The sequence below is a fragment of the Myxocyprinus asiaticus genome, chromosome 7 (assembly GCF_019703515.2).
Source record: "Myxocyprinus asiaticus isolate MX2 ecotype Aquarium Trade chromosome 7, UBuf_Myxa_2, whole genome shotgun sequence".
Classification (NCBI taxonomy): domain Eukaryota; kingdom Metazoa; phylum Chordata; class Actinopteri; order Cypriniformes; family Catostomidae; genus Myxocyprinus; species Myxocyprinus asiaticus.
The window spans coordinates 45,627,028-45,641,092 of record NC_059350.1 but is presented as its reverse complement, the minus strand read 5'-3'; the positions used below and the strand labels follow the sequence as shown (position 1 = coordinate 45,641,092).

General features: G+C 36.5%; 2 protein-coding genes across 2 annotated transcripts; one reads left to right on the top strand and one right to left on the bottom strand.

Moving 5' to 3' along the window:
• Positions 1–178: 178 nt before the first annotated feature.
• On the top strand, positions 179–5,807 carry pmm2 (phosphomannomutase 2). The gene is made up of 8 exons (XM_051703849.1): positions 179–367; positions 2,832–2,943; positions 3,095–3,171; positions 3,251–3,342; positions 3,586–3,685; positions 4,253–4,328; positions 4,463–4,578; positions 4,734–5,807. Exons 1-8 carry the CDS (start codon positions 290–292, stop codon positions 4,836–4,838), a joined length of 756 nt encoding a protein of 251 aa, XP_051559809.1. The 5' UTR covers positions 179–289; the 3' UTR covers positions 4,839–5,807.
• A 1,719-nt stretch (positions 5,808–7,526) lies between these two features.
• Positions 7,527–13,538, bottom strand: LOC127443588 (integrator complex subunit 15-like). The gene is made up of 7 exons (XM_051702263.1): positions 13,523–13,538; positions 13,076–13,307; positions 10,733–10,920; positions 10,126–10,427; positions 9,001–9,202; positions 8,862–8,901; positions 7,527–7,824 (listed from the first exon to the last, which is right to left on the bottom strand). Exons 1-7 carry the CDS (start codon positions 13,536–13,538, stop codon positions 7,527–7,529), a joined length of 1,278 nt encoding a protein of 425 aa, XP_051558223.1.
• Positions 13,539–14,065: the final 527 nt, after the last annotated feature.

Genomic DNA, 14,065 nt, shown 5'->3' with positions numbered 1-14,065 from the left:
CACTACGTCTCATTGCGTTATTTACTAAGCACAACGTACTCACAATAGTCTACGTATACTAAAAAAATTCTAAAACCGTCATTTTGGAGATGACGATTTATGGCCCTTTTGACGTTCCACATTCCATTGTTCACTGACGTAAAGCTCACGTGCTCCATTACTCTTCCGACAACACGGAAGATGTGACGTTGCACTGTTCGTTGAATGGATGAACCGAAACCCACATGCTGAACAGTCTTTGCTGGACTTAACAAAGATCGGACATTAATTTACGTGGATTGTAATTATTATGATGGCCAATTCAACCGTGGACACGACGACGCTTTGCCTGTTTGATGTGGACGGGACTTTAACAGCAGCTCGGCAGGTGAGTTAGTCTAGGCGGAATCTTAACTATTAAATCTTTCTATATGCTATAAAATCGCATGTGAGATATAATCGCATAGGAATTTGAGCGGCACTGATCATTGATCTACGACCATTTATTGATCATTGGTTTTTCGATGAAATGGCAATTGCCTTTATGTAATGAAAGTGAGATTGAATGACAGAAGTAAACGAATGAAACTGATTCTATGCTAAACAATCAAAAACATTACTGTCAGCCTAACAGGAAGGGATTGCAATACAATATGCATGTGGTTTCTGTAAATTTGGTTTTTTTAAAAAGTGCAGTATGAATGGCGGTAATACAAAATTATTTGAACTTCCTTCTTTACACATCTTAAATGACAAGTGATGAATGATGTCTATTAAAACTCATTTTCATGTTCCATGTGCTATTTTTAGTCTGCATGTGGGGTGAAGTTACATGTAAACATTGAAAGTCAAATACAGTTCTAGGCTGACCTTTAAAACATATTTCTGTCCATAAGTATTGCAAAGCAGCTTTATTTAAATGCCACATGAAATTAAAGATTATATAGTTTGAATGCATGTATTCAAAGTAAAAAGTAGGCCATAAGTGTATCTGTTCCAAAAGTTGATATGGGGAGACTGGGGCTTGTTGTCACAGTTCTACTCCAGTCAGGGGTGTAGCACTAAATTTTGGGACCCCTGACCGATTTGGGTTTGTGGTAGGGATAATATCCAGTTTAAACATTTTTAATGAATATTTAACAGTAATATACAACGTTTTTATTTTCAAATGCAAATATTATTTGAATCAAACAACCTTCTAACATTCTAGGTACAATTTGAAAATATTAATTTGACATGATTATATTTTGTCAGTTTTTCATCATATTGGTCGCATTTTAGCTTTTGAAAAATTGTCATTCATTATATTCCATCAGTAAATGTCTTGAAACTGCATTTATTATTTTGCATATATATATATATATATATATATATATATATATATATATATATATATATATATATATTACATTTTTATTGTTAACATGCATAAATTGTTCTATTTATAATTATTTACATTGATACTCAGAACACACGCTAAATCGGTACTGTGTCTTTAAATAGACAATGGCATCTCCCGTATTCTTTTTTTTTTTTTAAGAATTTTGTTAGGAAAATTTCACATCTCATGGACGGGCGTCGGACCACAGGTAATGATGGACCTTTGTAACAGGGGCCCTCACTGGAGGGGGCCGACAGAAATGCATCAATGATATTCCAATATATTATCATTTGTTATGTATATAGGAATAACATGCAATTGATTGGAATAAAACATTGCAAAACTCCACCTGTAAAAATGGGGAGTTCCACTATATTCTACACCCCCCCTCAACTAAAGCAAAAGTGGTCTGGTCCATCAGCCAGCTCGCGGTCCAAACGGAGTACACATCATGATGTCATTTGCTTACTCCGTTAATGTTTCTACAGAACTGAATACAAAATCGGACATTTAAAAAAAAAAGGAGAAAGAGGACGAGGTAGCAGACAATTTATGAGGTTTTTTTTACAGAAGATATGTGAGCCATACCTGTCAACATAGCAATATTGGTGAATATTTATTTGTCCATGTAAACATGGTCCAGAGTTTACACGTTGCACTCGCCAAATGAGAGAGAGAGAGAGAGAGAGAGAGAGAGAGAGAGAGAAAATTTGTCGAGAAAATAAAACTGAAATATTCACCAGGTGGTTGGTAACATTATTAGCAACTGCATCATTACATGCTCTTCATTAAACCGTGAACAACAATCAGATGCTTGCTTAATAAAGTGACAATTCATATCAAACTGTCAACATTACCCGCGGTCTGACGCTCCTGACTCCAGTAGATATTTTTTTAGGGCATTGGTTCTCAAACTTTTTTTTATAGCACCCCCCCCCCCCCCCCCGACAAGACTTCATGTGGCTTTGAATAAAATACACGAGTCATATGAACTGCTTTAATGGTGTTTTAATGGTTCTTTTATGTCATTTTTGGAGCTTGTCATGTTCGTTACTGTCTAACACACAGTATCGGATTTGGATCGGGCTCGTCGGACTGATACCCGATCCGTCATCAGTGCATCCCTAATTTAAAATGTGTTAAAGGCTATACACTTTTTTTTTTTTTTGAGGATTATTTACACATCAAAACATTATTATAAAACACATTATGAAGCACAAAACAATTATGGAAAATCAACATTCAGGATATAGTTGCACCTTCGCTAAATGTAAAGAAAAATATGATAGAGGATTTTTTGTAATTTCTTTTTAATTTTTGAACTAGGTGTTATAAACAAAATGAAAACATGCATTTATTGGGCTTTTGGCTTAAAACCTCATAGCTACTGAGATATTGCCTAATCTCCCCTATGCAACAGATTATATTTGAAAAACTGACATTGTATGTGTTTGTGTGTGTGTGTGTTTAGAAATCAACTCCTCAAATGCATCAGTTCTTGAGTGAACTGAGACAACGAGTGAGAGTGGGGGTTGTTGGCGGCTCAGATTTGGACAAAATCAAAGAGCAATTGGGCGATGATGGTGCGTATACATAAACTGATGCATAACAAATACGTACATCTTAAAAATACACTTACAAATGTAAGCATAAAGCATTCAGGGTATTTGTAAAGTGTGCATGTTACTTTAAGAAATAATACAGTTTTTGTTACATTTATTTTATTTTTTACAGTGATTGAAAGAGTCGATTATGTGTTTGCTGAAAATGGTTTGGTAGCTTACAGATTTGGGCAGCTACACTCAGTTCAGGTAATTTTTGATTTTCAGGAAAATTCTATTTTCCTGATTTCCAGATTATAGAGACGGTTCTTTAACACTTTTTTTTCAGAATATACAGGCATACCTTGGAGAGGAAATTTTACAGGATTTCATCAATTTCTGCCTGAATTACCTTTCGAAGATAAAACTGCCTAAGAAGAGGTGAGATTAGCACAACCGGATATCTTTAGTTGCAGGGGGAAAAACATTTACTCTGCAGCTTGTCAGTATTGTCATTTCAAGTATAACTTTTCTATATTTTAAAATCAGTAATTATTTTCTGTTAAAATCAGTTCATTATCCATTTGTGATCATATATTTTATCTAATTCTATTAACTACAGAATTGCCAAAATATTCTCCATGCTATCACAGTACTTATAGTATTCTTACTATGTCATCTCAGGGGCACATTTATTGAATTCCGTAACGGAATGCTTAATGTCTCTCCAATTGGTCGAAGCTGTAGCCAACAGGAAAGAATCGAATTCTTTGAACTTGATAAGGTAATCTGTTGCTTATTCATCCACACTTGCTGTTGTTTTATATATATCTTTTTTTTTATCCTCTTTTTTTTTCTTCCAATTTCGAATGCCCAATTCCCATTACTTAGTAGGTCCTCGTGGTGGCGCGGTTACTCACCTCAATCCTGGTGGCGGAGGACAAGTCTCAGTTGCCTCCGTTTCTGAGACAGTCAATCTGTGCATCTTATCACGTGGCTCATTGTGCATGACACCGCGGAGACCCACAGCACGTGGCGGCACATGCTATTCTCTGCGAACCATGCACAACTTACCACACGCCCCACTGAGAGCGAGAACCACTAATCGCGACCACGAGGAGGCTACCCCATGTGACTCTACCCTCCCTAGCAACTGGGCCAATTTGGTTGCTTAGGAGACCTAGCTTGAATCACTCCTCACTCCCTGGATTCGAACTTGTGACTCCAGGGGTGGTAGTCAGTGTCAATACTCGCTGAGCTACCCAGTACCCCCATTGTTCTTTTTTTAAAGGCTGTAATTATTTCAGTGTAATTATTATGTAATTATTATTTGTCTTTTTCTCATATGCAGAAGGAGAAGATCAGAGAAAAGTTTGTCTCTGTTTTAAAAGAAGAATTTGGTGGGAAAGGACTGGCTTTCTCCATTGGTTAGTCATACTGTTTGTATGTAACATTTTTGTAATAATTTTTGGGCTTAGGTATGTGTGTGTGTGTGTGTGTATAAAATATATATATATATGTGTGTGTGTGTGTGTGTGTGTGTGTTATTTTTTTCCTATAGGAGGTCAGATCAGCTTTGACGTGTTTCCGGAGGGCTGGGATAAGCGGTACTGTCTGGGAATTGTGGAGGAAGACTCGTACCAGACCATCCATTTCTTCGGAGACAAAACAATGCCTGTGAGTCAAAGGACCCATTTAGAAACAGTATTTCTGTACATACAGACAAGGACTTTGGAAGATCCAGAAGTTACATTTCTTAAAGCTAGGAGCCATGATCTGTTTGAATTAATGTTGGATAGTTTTGTTTATTTTTCTCATTGTTTTTCAAACAGGGAGGAAACGATTATGAAATCTTTGTAGACCACAGAACGATTGGCCACGTGGTTAAATCACCTGAGGACACACTGAGGATCTGCAAGGAGCTCTTCTTTAGTTAAAAGACCCTAACCATGACCACTGCTCTCCAGACTACAATATCTGCGAACGAAGAACGTTTTACTTGGCATACCCAAGCATATATTCACTGTATTTAAATGACTGTACATCACATCCCTGACACATGTATGCATGTGTATGTGCTCAGTTTATATGGGACCAGGTACATTATGTACAGGAAGAACTTATTGGTGCTAGTATCATTATGTCTGATTTTATGTGCCTTTAAATCAACTCTAAAAAAAAATACTTTTATGCTTCTCTTTTCTGTTAAGGTTACTTGCCATAAACAGAATGATCACTTAACAAGAAGACATAGAAACATTATTTGATCAGATTCTATATATATTTCTGTTAGCAGCAATAGTGATGGGTAGAGTTGATGACAGGTGTGGGTTAGATTTTATAACTAAAATTAAAGTCAAAGGTGCCACATTTTAGGTCTAGTTTTGTTTAGAGTATAATAGAATACACTAGGTCAAAGGGATTTTACAAGGAGTAATAGCCCTATCTGCTTTGCAATCAAGCTAATCAGTTATGAATTTGGTTTGCAATTTATCAGTCTCACTTGATTTGCTTAACAGCCCTAACAAGGCGCTGTGACAAATAAATTGTCCAACCTGAAAATGAAGATTCTGCGTGAAGCCACACAATCAGAACATATGTTGGACCAGTTAGATTTCAATGTGGGCGGGGCCACCTGGCACTACATCAGGTGACCAATAAAATGTTGTCACTCATTGCTGTAACAAAGGACAAAGAATGTGTACTATCAATATACTGAAACAAAAAGGTGTAAAACCGGTTAAAGTTATAATACTGACCAGTCAGGAGTTTTTTAAAAAAAAATTTATTAGTAACATTTGAAAAAAATAAATGCAATTCTCAATTTCCCTCATTCTGCTGGAAGTCACTGATAACCTACTTTGCTTATTTTATTTCAATTAATAAATGCATTTACTACACTGATATTTTCTGTGTATGTTTTTTTTAATACAAATTCTAACTGTTCAACTTCAACAAAATGGAGAACATTTTTTATGAGAAGTGTTTGTCACTAAATGTGAGAACCAGAGAACCACAAATTTCACTTAAATATATACAAAATATATTTCATAATATTAAAGGTATGGCGGCATTTCTACGGAAAGCCTAATTTTTCAATATTAAATAACTTATTAAATATTTAAAATGTTTAACATATAATTGAAAAACGTATTAAATAATTAAATCTTCATTCATATAATTAAATAATCATTTTCAGGGTTATCGTCACGTCACTCAATGCAAGTGTCACCTTGCAAAATGGATTTCTAGGGGCCATTCACACAAGACACGTTTTATGTCCATTTGCACTGTTTTGAAATAGTTTTTCGACGTAAACATGCAAAAGACAAACATTTTTGATGTCTGTTGCAACACATCTCACTGATTTTTCAGCATCTCGTGCCATGAGCCCAGCTTTTTAAAGATGTTGTGCCAAGTTAAAAGAACTTCAAAGCTGCTCCATTCGTTGTGCGACATGCATGAACACGTTGGGTGTGAACGAACCCTTAGTGAGTGAAATTTAGAAAATGAAAAGGGAAAAGTTCAGCAAGTAATGAAAATAAACCTTAAGTTAATGGCAAGTTAAAATGGGTGCAAAGCTAGTAAAATGAAAAACAGTTTGATTTAGTCATTTAATGATTAAATTAAGGATTAAATGATTTTAAAATGTTTTGTTTATTAAAATATTTAACAATGCTACAATGCTTTAACAAACTTATTTTATTTTGAGATATTTGGAGCTCCATACAAAAATGTCGTTCATATTTCAACTAAAATAACCTAAAATAATAATAGAACGCACCCCATCGTATGATGTGCAGGATGATTCAACATGACAAAAGTATTTATTTTTTAAAACAGAATGTGATGCTAGGAAAAGATTTTTCTACACTTCAAAAACATTTACAAATTCAGAGCAAGAGTTTTGGAGGTTATCTGATATAAAAGGTGAGAAAAGTTAAAAACGTTTCTCGCAGTCGTTTTTTCGTAGTTTATGGGATAATGGAAATCTCACCTTCTTTGACTTAAAGGAATATTCAGGGTTCAATACAAGTTAAGCTCAACTGACAGCATTTGTGGCATAAAACTGATTACCAAAAAAAAAAAAAATTCTGCTTTTCTTTAAAAAAAAAAAAAGAAAGAAAGAAAAATCTGGGTTATAGTTAGGCACTTACAATGGAAGTGAATGGGGGCCAGTCTTTGAACATGAAAAAGTACAGCCACAAGACATAAACAAAATGCATGTTAACATGATTTGAGTGTGATAAAATCACTTACTGACCATTTCTGTTTAAAGTTATATCCAATTTCGTTGCCATGATGATGTAATGTCAACAAACCCTAAAATGACTTTAAAAATGACCATTTAAACAATAGCTCAAATAATACATGAGTTTTAACAGAAGAATTAATGTAAGTACTTATATAAAATTATAAGCTTCACATTTGTCTTTAAACCCTCCATTCTCTTCCATTGTAAGTGCCTCACTGTAACCTACATTTTTCGAAATTATTTTTTGTGGTAATAAACATTTTTCCAGAAATGCTGTCGATTGAGCTTAACTTGTTTTGAACCCAGGATATCCCTTTAAACCCTAAATTCATACAAAAATAGTAAGTAGTCCATGTGTCCTGTTTGCTGGTTAGCGGATAGGCCGGTACGGAAAGGCCATGGCGGCAGGGTGAAAGGCATGTGGAGACTGAGAGGGGTGTGCAGCGTGGGGTGTTAACGGGCAATGTGGCGAGAGTGCTAAGTGTGTGAGGTGTGGTGAGAGAACGGGGTGTGGGCTGTGTGGGGAGGGGAGGGCAGACTGGTGTGGGCTGTGGGGGGAGAGAGGGGAGGGCCAGCTGGGATGGATGTGAGGGTACATGTTGGGCTGGAATGGACCGCTGTGAGGTGGTGGCTGCACGACTGGACCCGACATCACCAGCTGTAATAGACTGAAAAACAAAACAAATACAACCAGTTACTCACTGCTAACGGATGAGCATGAATTATAATGTTAAAAGTCATGGACCAACTGTTACAGGTTTTTAAGCGGACGGTCGTGTTTGGTATCATTGTAAAGAACACTTTTTAAATTTTTAAATGATATAGATTACGATACATTCTGAGACTCTCAGCATAAGAAACTGAAAAAGCTGAAAAAAAAACAAAAACATTTTTTTACAAATTTATTTTTATTCTTATTTTTAATGATATATCTCTGGGTGTAAATAAGTGACTCTGAAATTGTTCCCAATTATGTCAACTGTATCTGAGAAAAATGTTGTGTTGATACGACAAAGCAATCAAAAGTTATAGCATTACTAAAATAATTTATCATAGTATCCAAAAACGTCTCTATGTATCCAAAAGCCTCTCCAAACAAATATAACATAATAATTGTACATAAACTAATTACACATGCAAACACAAAAATGACAAAGTGTGTATAGCATGCAGACATGATTTTAGTAATGAGATTTCACAGAACGAGAGTCTGCGTCACTCAGTCGGTGTCATTTACATGGCGCCATCTCCTGGTGGCCATATGTAACATTGTGCTTACCTTGTGATTTCCTTGTGTGTGGGCTGGTTTGAAAGATAATCACCTCATCTAAATAATGGTATGTGATATTTTATGTTCTGTTTTTTTTTTTTTTTTTTTTTTTGTGCTTTCCAACAACATATGACACATGATTTGATCAGTTTGATGTTTTTACTGATTGCAATAATATGTACAATTTCTTTTTAAATAAATTATCAAAACAGAACACTTCTGATTTGTCTGCAAATTTCAAAGCACTTGTTCAGTTTTGGTCATAATCCCTGAATGCATTGAAAAGCAGAGCTTCTAAGCTTTCAAATGATACCTATTTTGTGTTGGTCAAGAATGGCAGCGGTCGCATTCGAGCTTAAAGGTTTAAAGTAAACATCATTTTGCTATTCCATTTTGCATTACTAAGTTGCTTGCTTTTTAAGGTAGGTGACTTACTTGTTGTGAGGAAGTCTGGAGCACAGAGTCCGTAGATCCTCTGAGGAATAAATGACATGACAGGAAATGACATCACTTACAGGCCGCTCTCAAATTAAAATTTACAGTAAATGGCCATTATCATGTAAATATCACTCACCCCTGGCACACAGAAGGGCTCCTGTCGCCATTGCGACCTGAAGGGCTTGTGCCAGCCTATCCAGAGCCAGCTGGATGTGATTGGCAGCAGAGAGGTGTGTGAGCTTCTCACACAGATGACTGACTTCCTCCACCAGTGCGGCAACAGATTCCACAGGAAGCACAGTGAGCCGACCAATCAAATTCTGTTCTGTCAGATGGACCTGCAAAAGTTAAAATAAATATTTGATGTGTTGTAAATCTATAAGAGATACTAAAAAGATCAGTTCACCCAAAATAATTAAAATTTTATCATCATTTACTCACCCTCATGTTGTTTCAGACTTTTAGAACTTTTTTCTTCTATGGAACACAAAATAAGAAATTCTGAATAATGGGCTGGTCGCTCTTTTCCATGCAATTACAAAGCTTTTAAAGCTTTTATGCTTTAAAAAGGATGCAAACGCATCATAAAAGTAGTTCATACTGCTCTAGCACAATGTTTGAAGTCTTCTGAAACCATATGATAACTTTGTGTGACGAATAGACCAAAATTAAGTCGTTATTCACTGAAAATCTTGACAGCCGCTCTGGATTTCCTGGGTGTGTTCATGAGAGTTCGTGAGAGAGTTGCGATGTCTGATTTGTGAACTTATTGCTCTTTTAAGTCTGATCTTTTCAATTAATCTGTTGATCCGGTCTGAATGATTCATTCAAAAATTGGACTGATCCGTTCAACTCAATGACTGAATCATACGGTCACAGTGCTTCTCAAGTTAAGAGCTCACTGGACGGGAAGATTATCAGTGAATAATGACTTTTTCGGTCTGTTTCTCAAACAAAATTATCATATGGCTTCAGAAGACGTATATTGGTATATAGCGCAAACGTCATATGGATCACATTTATGGTGCTTTTAAATTATTTTTAAGCTTGAAAGATCCAGTGCCCATTCTTTGTAATTGCATGAAAAAGAGTGACCAGTATATTTTTCAAAATTTCTCCTTTTTTGTTTCACAGAAGAAAAAAAAAGTCAGACTGGTTTGGAACGACATAAGCGTAGGTAAATAATAACAGAATTTTCATTTTTGGGTGAACTATCCCTTTGAAGCCTAACAAACTTGTATCTATTACAGAAAAAACAAACCTGTAGCATAAGAAAGACTTGAAGAACGCTCAGGTGCAGTTTAGAGTACAGCTCTTCATTTGCTGCACCTTTTTCACTTTCCCCATGACCATTGGTCAAAGCCGACTTCCTTGCTCTCTGATAGGCTAACGGAGCTTTCACACACCATCTGAGCAGACCTAAGAGGGGTGCAATCTCAAGGCAACCTAATGGCAGGCTGGAATTGAGGGGTGTGTTGATGAAGGTGAGCAGCAGCAGCCTGGGATCATCTGTGATCCAACCAACCAGCATCTCCAAGAGTGCAGGGGGTGGAGTCAGCTCACCTACAAACAAAAACATCATATGTGAACACACTCACACAGACCAAATACAGAAAACAGACAGAGAGAAATAATGACAGGTAGCAGAGAGACACTCCAAAATACAACATACAAAACAAACAAGTAAGTCATATGGGTTTGGAACAACATAAGGGTGAGTAAATGACGACAGTTCACCCAGAAATGAAAATCTATCTCTTTAAGTGCCTTTTACCTGAGCACATCAGAGTAGCTCATGCATTTCTAAAATAACCTGACAATAACTTGTGTGTCATCATTACCACATAAATGACAGTGAAAGCCAGTACCTGAGGAGAAGTCATAGAGGGCCGTTACTGCAGTGATGAGCTGGCAGCAGAATCGTGGACTGGCTGAACAGATGTTTTGCAGTGTAGAGATGGCACATGGCACTAGGGTGTAGTAATCATCCATCAACATCTGAGCCAACCGAACACACCATGCAGTGTGTGTGCGCTGTATAAATATAAAATAGGTGCTTAAGATAAATCATGTACATATGTTATTAGATCTTGAAACCTTTTAGAAAATAAAGGCCTTTTTAAAGACATTATCAGTTAAAATCAGCTAACAGGTAAATCCAGAGTGATAAATCTTGATATGCCATTTTTAAATGATTTTTATATGTTCCTTGAGGTTAATTTATAATTTTATTCACTCACTTGTTTCCCAGCAAGATGTGATACAATCATGTACCAACTTACATTTACGTTGTTGTTCTTGGCAAATCAAACACTTAAACAGGTCATTAAAAGAATAGTTCAACCAGAAACTAAAATTCAGTCATGATTACTCGACCTCATGTTGTTCCAAGCCCACATAAGAGAAATTTAAATTAAATACAAAAGGCTGAAAGTTAGCCCCAGTCACCATTGAAACTAAATGGTGACTGAGAATAACATTCTGTCTAACATCTCCTTTTGTGGTCAATGTATGAAAGAATGAATGTCATATGGGTTTGTAATACATTAGTTGAGTAAGTTATGACAGTATTTACATTTTTGGGTCAACTATCCCTTTGAGAGTTCAAGTCAATTCTCACCAGACTAAAGTTAACAAAATGAATTGAAAATGAACAGATTAAATCCTGAAAGAGGGGACCTTGCTGCTAAATCAGTTATGATGTTTATGGGAAAAAAAATAAAAATATATATATGTATATATATAATAATAATAATATTATATTATATTATATTATATATATATATATATATATATATATATATATATATATATATATACACACACAGTATATATTAAAGTTAGATAATAGGATGTATATTATTAATATATTATTTATATTAAGTAAATCAGTACAACTTATATTATTCAAATGGCAGAAAAAATACCTGTATATATCAGATGGAGCTCTAGAGAGATGGAACTGAGAGATGTAACAGCTGTTTAAGGATGAAGTTGTCTGTTTAAAGCATTTCTCTGAGTAGTTCTCAAAGCATTTTTTGCTATTTCTGCCTTTCTTGTGAAAGGTGCTGTAATATGAGCCACAAGATGTGAGGCAAAATCAGATCACTCCAATGTCATGTGAAGCACTATAGTCTGCTTCATTGTTCATAAACAGGAGCAAAAGTTTAACTGCGTCGCTTGTTTGCAGAGATCGCTCTTTTTTATATACAGTGCATCCGGAAAGTATTCACAGCGCTTCACTTTTTCCACATTTTGTTATGTTACAGCCTTATTCCAAAATGGATTAAATTCATTATTTTCCTCAAAATTCTACAAACAATACCCCATAATGACAACATGAAAGAAGTTTGTTTGAAATCTTTGCAAATTTATTAATTTTAAAAATCACATGTACATAAGTATTCACAGCCTTTGCCATGACACTCAAAATTGAGCTCAGGTGCATCCTGTTTCCACTGATCATCCTTGAGATGTTTCTACAACTTGACTGGAGTCCACCTGTGGTAAATTCAGTTGATTGGACATGATTTGGAAAGGCACACACCTGTCTATATAAGGTCCCACAGTTAACAGTGCTTGTCAGAGCACAAACCAAGCCATGAAGTCCAGGGAATTGTCTGTAGACCTCTGAGACAGGATTGTATAGAGGCACAGATCTGGGGAAGGGTACAGAAAAATTTCTACATCATTGAAGGTCCCAATGAGCACAGTGGCCTCCATCATCCGTAAATGGAAGAAGTTTGGAACCACCAGGACTCTTCCTAGAGCTGGCCGCCCGGCCAAACTGAGCGATCGGGGGAGAAGGGCCTTAGTCAGGGAGGTGACCAAGAACCCGATGGTCACTCTGACAGAGCTCCAGCATATCTCTGTGGAGAGAGGAGAACCTTCCAGAAGAACAACCATCTCTGCAGCACTCCACCAATCAGGCCTGTATGGTAGAGTGGCCAGACGGAAGCCACTCCTCAGTAAAAGGCACATGACAGCCTGCCTGGAGTTTGTCAAAAGGCACCTGAAGGACTCTCAGACAATGAGAAACAAAGATTGAACTCTTTGGCTTGAATGGCAAGCGTCATGTCTGGAGGAAACCAGGCACCGCAAGATGCATCAGCAAACACATACCATCCTTAGTGTCTCATATCGCCCTGCCAAACAAAGGCAAAACAGTAACAACGCTAACACTGAAAGTGAGAAAATAGTTTTAAAGCTACTTGGTATTAATGTGGATTTTGTTCCTCACCTTGGGTTGGATGTTTTTGTCTTTAGGAACATGAAAGATGAACTCCTCCACCATCTCCACTGTGCTCTTCTCTAGTCCAGGTGTGGGACCAGAGGAGCTCTGTAGCACGCTGCCCAGTGAGATGTCCAGATGATACAGAACCTCTTTAGCCGCGCTCAGCGGATTGCGCCGCAGCAATGCATGCCGGATATCACTCATCTCTGCTGTGAAAGAGAAAATACATCATTATCATTTATACATGCATCAGTCTAATTGTTAACATCAGACATCAGTCAGTTCAGTCAGTTCAAAAATGACCTCAGAACTAGCATAATTCTTTCGACATGTACCTTGGTTAATCCATTGTATTTTGGATGGGTACAATGGTATTCATTCAGAAAAAAAAAAAAGAATCTTGTTTTTTGGACCATGGCTATACCTAGGTTTTTGTTCATACTATCATGGTACTACCATGATTTTTAGACATGGCACCATGGTAATACAATGGTATTTTGGATATGGTACTATGCTACAAACATGCACCACCGTTTTAACATATATAGGTACATGCATCGAGGTAATACCATGGTACACGGTACAATGTAAATAAATACCATGGTACATGAACATGGTACTCATTCAGTAACAGAGTACATAACAAAGTACTAGCATCTGATACCATCACTGTACCATGGTACCACTTAGTAAAGGCTAACACAACCAAATACTGAAACAGAGCATCTGTGAATGACCAACCAATGTATCCATAGCATATTTAACACAGTCGTATTAGAAGTCATTCTTATTTACATTAGGAGTGTGTTAGTAAAAGTCCCAATCAGTTTATATTAACACTAATAGACAAGATTATCAAATGCACTTCTAATGAGTGCCAATGATGTGGTGACACACACTGTTTATAACGATGCTGTTTGCACGCGACTTCTGCACAGCCGGCAACTAAAGTTTCCTTGGGGCACGG